Source organism: Geospiza fortis, unplaced genomic scaffold (genome assembly GCF_000277835.1).
Source record: "Geospiza fortis unplaced genomic scaffold, GeoFor_1.0 scaffold506, whole genome shotgun sequence".
NCBI lineage: Eukaryota > Metazoa > Chordata > Aves > Passeriformes > Thraupidae > Geospiza > Geospiza fortis.
The window spans coordinates 574,585-582,727 of NW_005054493.1; the positions used below are offsets into that span (position 1 = coordinate 574,585).

The window sequence follows — 8,143 nt, forward strand, 5'->3', positions numbered from 1 at the left end:
CCCTCAGGACACCACCAGGAAAAGCAGCAGGAGGCAGGATCTGCTCCCTGATGCCCATGCAGGCAGTTGCCAGTTTGAGATTTCACTGCTTTGAGACCTTTTTCACCACAGCAGGGCCAGCACAACTGGCTTGCATCTGCCCTTAGTCATCCTGAAAACTCAGAGCTCATCAGTGGAGAGAACACAGCAGAGAAGCTGGCATAGGCAAAGGTGGGGAGCTCAGCTGGTCTTTCAGAGCTCTGATGAGTTTCACAGCCGGGTCACAGCTGAAAATGGCACTTCAGGACTGTGTGTGACCCACATGGAGGGCTACAGAACTGCCAGGTTTAACCAGCCTGTGCTTGTTACTGGTGCTGGAGGAGGCTCAGCTGAATGCAGTCAGCAGCTATAAAGGGAGCAAAGTGATAAGAGAGGCTTAGCCATGATTGCAGGGAAGAGGGCTTGGCTGCTTCCCTTATTTCCTAGAATTCTTCCTTAGTGCTATATGGATCCCTGTTTAGCTCAAGAATTCAAAGAAAAAGCCCAAGCCTCACAACTGACTCAATGTGTTTCTTGGGATACTCTGGGATTTGGATCAGCATGTTTGGCAAAGCATGAAGTCTTTTGGCCTTGAGCAACAGAAAGGGAGTAAAAAGATGTGCAGAGACTGAGTGTTGGGTGGAACAGAGCACCTGGACCACGTTCACTGGACTGTAATCCCTGAAGCAAGTACACTGTTGTGGGCTGGATGTGAGTTTCAGCACAGGGATCTGGGCTGTGGTTCAGGTTTACCTCCAGCTGTTACTTATCAGAGACGAAAGTGGTTTTGTTCAGACTTTCTCTTTACTGTGGGGAAACTCGTGTCCTCTGTGGGGGTGAGTGAACACGGCTCTGCTGAGAAGCCAGGTGGGAGAGCAGTTTCCTCAAGGTCTTGCTGCCCTCCCGTGGAGCTCCTTGGGAAGGCAGCAAATGCCACAAACTTTGGGGGTTTTGCGGCGTACGGTAGGGACAAGCTGGGATATTCACTACTCCTTCCCTCCTTCTTTCTCAAAGGAGCTGGGACAAGGATACAGATCCATGTGTGGAGGTAGAGCTGTGCTCTGCCAAGGGAACCAAGCTCCCACCACATCCTGTGGGATATGGGGTGGAAAGGAGCTCTGAGGATGCAGGGCTGGGTTTGGCTTTACCTGCTCCCACTCCTGCTCCAGCCAGTGTGCGGGGCAGTTCTTGTCTCCACACGGGTGGACAGCCAGGGGCTTGGTGGCCGGGTCACATTGCGAGCTGGAGATCACCTTGCCCTCCAGGTTGCGACACGCGATGAAGCGGCTCATGCGCCCCTCGCCACATGAACCTGAGCACTTGGAGAGCAAAAGGCATTTAGACACATCAGAAAGCAGGGAATTGGACAGGTCAGGGTTGGGGGTGCCAGTAGAGTTGAGTCCAGAGTCCAGCCCTGACACTGGGACTGTTGCACTGGATCCCAAGGGGCTTTAAGAGGTTCATTTAGTCACGGGCTTCCCTTCTCCAGGTGCCGTGAGCTTCCCAGATTATTGACTAGAGCCCAGCGCACAGTTAACCAAAATAGACAGCAAGGAGAGCCAAAACGAGAGGTTTGGTTTCCGTAGCTTGGCCCTGCCCGAAGAGAGCCGACAGAGATCTGCAGCAGATCCGCCCAGCCGCTCCCACCCTGCAGCGCAGCGCGGGGTGCCAGGGGCGCAGCGCAGCCGGACTCACGGGGCCCCAGTCGGAGGCGGTCCAGCGGCGGTCGCAGGGCGGGCCCGTGCACTCCCTCTCGCTGCTGGGCTTGCGGGACTCGTCACACAGCGGAGCTTCCACGGAGCAGCGCACCTCGCGTTTCATGGTCCCCGCCGTGCCGCACCGCGCCGAGCACTGCACGGGACACAGCGAGTCAGCCCCGGCGCTCAGAGCACAGAGCAGGGATGGGGAAGCGGCTGTGCCGCCTCCTGTTTCCCTCCTGCTGCTCTAGGAGGGAGGGGAAGGGCCCCAGCAGGGACAAAAAAAGGTGTGTCTGCCTCTGTGTCCGCCTCTACCTTTGCTGCTCATTTATTTTGGGACCTAGAGCTTCAACACATCAATGGGCTGATGCTTAAACTGCTGTTCAAAGTCACTGGGCCACAACCAGAGCAGTCAGTCAAAGGGACTGCAATGGGCTTTTAGGTTTTTTTTGTATCTCCATGGTACTGTTTCCCAATTGTCCCTCAGTTTGGATCCTCCAGAAGAGGAAGCTTCTTGCTGGCAGGGCTTTCACTTGCTCACTGTTCTGCTTTAGAACTGACCTTAGAAAGAATGTTTTGTGATGGACTTTGTCTGCTGAGCAGTGCCAGAACAGGGCAGCTACACATAAAGGCACTCCTTGTGGGGAACCAGGGTGGAGTTGGCCAGGGGCTTCCTCAGCACCCAACACCTGCCAGCCACCTTCCTCCAGCCACCCCCCAGCCCTGGAACTCAGCTCTGGGAGCAAAGCCTACCTCAGACCACTCGGAGAGCTCCCACTGGGGCCCACAGGCCTTGTTCTTGCAGGCTTTCCTCTCCATGGGCCTGGCCAGCCCCGCTGCCTCGCAGAGATCATCGTAGACAGAGCCGTCAAAGCCCGGTGCCAGCATCTTCCAGCAGCGCACGGTGCGGTACTGGGAGCCCTCGCCGCAGGTCCGGGAGCACTCGCTCCACCGGCTGGTCTCCCACCTCCACGAGCAGAGAAAGCACAAAGGAACACCCAGGTAAGGGGGACCAGGGGCATGGGGTGGCAGAAACACAGGGCTGCACACCCAGGGCTCCCTCACCCAGCAGCTGCTGCTGTGGCTCTGCTCATCGCATCTGAGTAAATGTGGTGCTGGCCTTTAGCAGGCAATTCAGGTCCCAAATTCTTCCCCTCTTTTTGCTTACAAGGGGATATGAGGTCTTCTTAGTTTAAGTGTACCTTTCAGCCCAAAAATGGCTGCATGCCTTGAGCAGAAAGTGATCCTTAGAAAGATATCTCTCTGTGGACAGCTGATGTCACTTCCACTCACCTAGGCTGGCAGTCTCTCCCTGTGCAAAATTCGTGGGTAGGTTCTGGTCGGGTCAGGGCGTCACAGTAGGATTCATCCACTTCCACTCCATCATAGCGCACACACATGGCATAGGAGGTGCTGATACCTGCTGGGCCAGCAACACCCTCAGGGACTCGTCACACAGCGGAGCTTCCACGGAGCAGCGCACCTCGCGTTTCATGGTCCCCGCCGTGCCGCACCGCGCCGAGCACTGCAAGGGACACAGCGAGTCAGCCCCGGCGCTCAGAGCACAGAGCAGGGATGGGGAAGCGGCTGTGCCGCCTCCTGTTTCCCTCCTGCTGCTCTAGGAGGGAGGGGAAGGGCCCCAGCAGGGACAAAAAAAGGTGTGTCTGCCTCTGTGTCCGCCTCTACCTTTGCTGCTCATTTATTTTGGGACCTAGAGCTTCAACACATCAATGGGCTGATGCTTAAACTGCTGTTCAAAGTCACTGGGCCACAACCAGAGCAGTCAGTCAAAGGGACTGCAATGGGCTTTTAGGTTTTTTTTGTATCTCCATGGTACTGTTTCCCAATTGTCCCTCAGTTTGGATCCTCCAGAAGAGGAAGCTTCTTGCTGGCAGGGCTTTCACTTGCTCACTGTTCTGCTTTAGAACTGACCTTAGAAAGAATGTTTTGTGATGGACTTTGTCTGCTGAGCAGTGCCAGAACAGGGCAGCTACACATAAAGGCACTCCTTGTGGGGAACCAGGGTGGAGTTGGCCAGGGGCTTCCTCAGCACCCAACACCTGCCAGCCACCTTCCTCCAGCCACCCCCCAGCCCTGGAACTCAGCTCTGGGAGCAAAGCCTACCTCAGACCACTCGGAGAGCTCCCACTGGGGCCCACAGGCCTTGTTCTTGCAGGCTTTCCTCTCCATGGGCCTGGCCAGCCCCGCTGCCTCGCAGAGATCATCGTAGACAGAGCTGTCAAAGCCCGGTGCCAGCATCTTCCAGCAGCGCACGGTGCGGTACTGGGAGCCCTCGCCGCAGGTCCGGGAGCACTCGCTCCACCGGCTGGTCTCCCACCTCCACGAGCAGAGAAAGCACAAAGGAACACCCAGGTAAGGGGGACCAGGGGCATGGGGTGGCAGAAACACAGGGCTGCACACCCAGGGCTCCCTCACCCAGCAGCTGCTGCTGTGGCTCTGCTCATCGCATCTGAGTAAATGTGGTGCTGGCCTTTAGCAGGCAATTCGGGTCCCAAATTCTTCCCCTCTTTTTGCTTACAAGGGGATATGAGGTCTTCTTAGTTTAAGTGTGCCTTTCAGCCCAAAAATGGCTGCATGCCTTGAGCAGAAAGTGATCCTTAGAAAGATATCTCTCTGTGGACAGCTGATGTCACTTCCACTCACCTAGGCTGGCAGTCTCTCCCTGTGCAAAATTCGTGGGTAGGTTCTGGTCGGGTCAGGGCGTCACAGTAGGATTCATCCACTTCCACTCCATCATAGCGCACACACATGGCATAGGAGGTGCTGATACCTGCTGGGCCAGCAACACCCTCAGCCGAGCTCCATCAGAGCCAAGAGCCTCCTCCCACCAGCATTAAACAGCTGGAGTGCTCACTGCATCTGAAACTCTCCCTGTCATATAAAGAAATACCAGGATTCTCTCCCTCAACAGCCCAAAAGGACTTCACATGATCAGTCACCTGAAGCCAAACCTACCTGAAGTGCAGGTGGAGCTGCAGGGGGCATAAGCTGAGACTTTCCACCGATACATGTCAGCCAAGCTGATGTCGTCGTGGCCCACGGGGCTCACATCAAACTCATTGCTGTGGAAAAAGGAGGTGGTGTGAGCTAAAAACGAAAAGAATTGCTGCAAACATGAAATATAGGGAAATTCCTCCTTGCTGTCTTTGAAGATGGAAAGAAAGCCAGTGTTTCTGCTTTCCATTTCCCTCACCTTGGGCAAGGCAGACCACTGATGAGCAGAGAGTGCAAAGCCTTGATCCACCTCCCAAATTCAACTAGCAAGGAGGAAGCATCACTCATAGTGAGTCTTGTGTATATCATGGTTTGCCAGCCATGGGGGTGCCCTCAGCCTCAGCTTGTACCTTGCCTCTAGGCATGATTTGAGTTGGAAAGGGAAGCTCAAGCAAGGTCCCTCTCATATACTGTGGTGGGGAGAGTTCATATGTGGCTTGCCAGAAATATTTAAAAGCTGGTCCTCAGTCTCCTGCCAGATGTTTACAGAAGGTTCAGAAGCTTATGTGCCCAGAGGAATGGGACAGGAAGGGTGTGACATGATGGTGGATATGTGACATGCTGGGGATTCCTGGCCTTGTTTACAGCCACACCAGGTCCTTCAGCACCACTTAAATGGACCCTGAAATATGTGCCGGGAGCTCCGTGTCAGGCCAGTTGTAACAACCAGTCCTTGGAGGAAGCACCTACAGCAGCTTCCATGGATAGACACTGGTGAGTGGGGACATCAAGGACAGCAGGGGACTGGCTTGGCCCTCCCTCCCCAGCCAACCATGCCCAGGAAATGAGGTGCCACCTTTCAGTGCCAGGGGCTCGCAGGGGCTCTGCCTGGCTGGTGCTGGTGGTGGGGCTGGCCCCGAGCAGAGGGCTCTGCACAGATGCCATCGTGCTGGAGTTGGCTGCTTCCCCCTGGCTCCCAGCAAACACCTCCACCTTCAGGTCCTCCAGCGAGTTCTTGCGAGCCAGGGCTCTGTGGAGGCCCTGTGGCCAGTGGGGCCAGAGCCTGGCTGTGGAGTTCCTGGGGGCCAGCCTGGCTGCCAGGGGCTGCAGCTCCCTGCAGAAGGCGGCGTTGTGGGGGTCTCGGTGACAGAGGCGCCTGAAGAGACGGAGCCTGGAGGACGTCCCACGGCTCTTCTCCGACAGCTCAGGTCTCCTCATGCTGTAGGGCACAGCTGTGCTGATGGAGATTTGGTTGAACCTGAGAGCTGGGATTAAGATACATCCTTTGACTATATGGAATGGCTTGTATTTCAGTGTGTGGCATTTAACAAGGTAAAAAACATTCAGTGTTCAGCATAAAAATCAAAGATTTCTACCAGGGAGCATCAGTAGGCTTTACCCAGGCCAAGCCTTCACTCTGTCTGCCCGCTACTCTGGAGCCCCATTTAAGCTCCAGTCTGGGCCTTCAGTCCTGGGTTGCACAATGTTACACATGTTCTTTGTTCCTGAATTGTTGTATGGCTTTCCCAGATCAACCTCGGGTATGACTTGTCCCCTTGCTGTTCCCTGATGATCCCTGGACTGTTGCCAGGCCCTGTTGCTGTCACTGCCCTGCCTGCCAAGCTCAGGCCCTGAGTGCTCTGCCTAATCCATATTACAGGATCACAGAACCACAGAATGAACAGATTGGAAAAGACCTTTGAGATCATCAAGTCCAACCTATGACCTAACACCTCCTCACTGCGGCCTCCCTCTCACAGCGTCCCCTTCCCTCACAGAGCTACTGGCCCTTGCTGCTCCCTGACAGCCTCCACCCCACTATTTACCATCCTTCCCTCCTGTTCACCCTGATGCTAAAGCCACCTGAGATTTCAAGAAGACCACTACAGAATGCTTCCAGTCAATACAACAGGGGAAGGAAAAACAAAGCAACCAACCCAACTCTGTTTCTCCACCAACTGCTGCTGCTTCCTCCTCCTCTTCCTCTCCTGCTGTGTTTGCATGGTAGACCTGTCTGATCTGAAAGTCGTACTTCTCCTTCTCTTCACTTTGTTCCCAGCCCCAGTCCTGGGTCTGACTGGTGGAGTTGGTCTGGAAGAAGTGCGGGGGACCAAAGTCTAAATCTTCTTGCCCTTCCCTTAGAGGAAGCTGTTCACTGGTGTCATCTGGTGACAGGGAGAGCCACGTGGCATTGAAGTCTGTCTGGGCAGCTCTGGAGTTGGCTGGAATGGGATGGCTCTGGCTGGTCACTGGTAGGTGGTGGTAGAGAGGCCTGGCAAGAGCAGGGGCTGCAGTCCGGAGAGGCGGTGTCCGTGGCACAGTGTAGTCGTAAGTTATGTGAGGCATTTTGCCATTAAAGTTATAGTACTGGAGGAAACGGGGAAAGAAAACAAAACTGCTTTTATTTTAAGGGTATGAACTTCCCAAAAGCCTTTTCTAGCCACATCTATTTGGTGATGGTTGTTAAGAGAAGACAGCATCCTCATAAATCCAAAAGGAAAGCCCCACCCACCTGTCTGGCTTCCTCAACCCCCTACACCCAGGGTTGACTTGGGAAGAAGGTTATATTCCTGTTATCTGAGGGAGACAGGTAAGCCTAAAGCTGGTTCCCCACATACCATGGCATTCAGAGACTGGTTAGTGGGCCCATGAGCTATGATGTACTCCAGCCCATCCGAGTTCAGGCTCGAGGGCCGCCGGTACTTGAAGACGGTGCCGGCCACCCTGAAGTTCTGAGGGTTGTCAATGGCAGAGTTGCCATTGAAGAAGAAATGTCCAGATTCGTCAGCAAGTGCTTCAAAGAGAGAGAAAACAGACAAATGGGACGTTCTGCAGAGCTCTGGCACCGAGGAGAGCAAAGAGCCCACAAATGAGGAAAGCCCAGCAGAAACAGAACCCCAGGCCCTGCCCATAGCAAACTTGGGTTCCAAATGTCTCTCCTGGCACTGGAGATGTGGTGGCCTTGGTTTTACTTGAGATGAAGCTCCCATGTAGCTACCCTGGAGGGAATGCTCTCAGTAGCTCTCTCACAGCATAGGTGGGAGTGCAGAGAGCCTCCTCCCAGCTCCCAGGCAGCTGAACTGGGGTCTCCACACCCATCCAGCTCCTCTGCTCACCCAGGATGTTTTCTGTTTTCCTGCGCTCAATGATGAGGATGTCTGTGGCACCAGCAGGGATGTTGGTGATGAACACATAACCTGAGGAACAGAACAGAGCGTGAGGAGACCCCCAGGGCAGAATAAAAAGGTCTGGGTGGGAAAAGAAGCTCATGGCTCAAGTGTGTTTATAGGGAGGCAGCACTGCCCTTCAGGAGCAGGGTGCCAAGGACCTAAATGCACGTGGCACCAGTCTGTGAGCTCTCATCCCAGATCTCCTCTGCAATCCCATTAACAGATCACCATTACGGATGTCAGTCTGAGCACTGCTGGGTTTGGAGTTGGGAAGGAACTGCACAAGGAAACAGTCTGGCTTTG

The 8,143-nt window shown here is 54.7% G+C and overlaps 1 protein-coding gene across 1 annotated transcript in view; it reads right to left on the bottom strand.

Annotated features, from left to right (window-relative positions):
* Positions 1-8,143, bottom strand: part of LOC102042373 (ADAMTS-like protein 2) — a 28,328-nt gene that overhangs the window by 2,112 nt on the left and 18,073 nt on the right. Inside the window, exons 7-15 of the mRNA XM_031063311.1 lie at positions 7,787-7,867; positions 7,289-7,464; positions 6,608-7,037; positions 5,527-5,935; positions 4,692-4,798; positions 4,380-4,506; positions 3,840-4,053; positions 1,714-1,869; positions 1,167-1,337 (exon numbers count right to left, since the gene is read on the bottom strand). Coding sequence (XP_030919171.1) covers positions 1,167-1,337; positions 1,714-1,869; positions 3,840-4,053; positions 4,380-4,506; positions 4,692-4,798; positions 5,527-5,935; positions 6,608-7,037; positions 7,289-7,464; positions 7,787-7,867 — 1,871 coding nt within the window. The remainder of the gene's footprint in view (positions 1-1,166; positions 1,338-1,713; positions 1,870-3,839; positions 4,054-4,379; positions 4,507-4,691; positions 4,799-5,526; positions 5,936-6,607; positions 7,038-7,288; positions 7,465-7,786; positions 7,868-8,143) is intronic.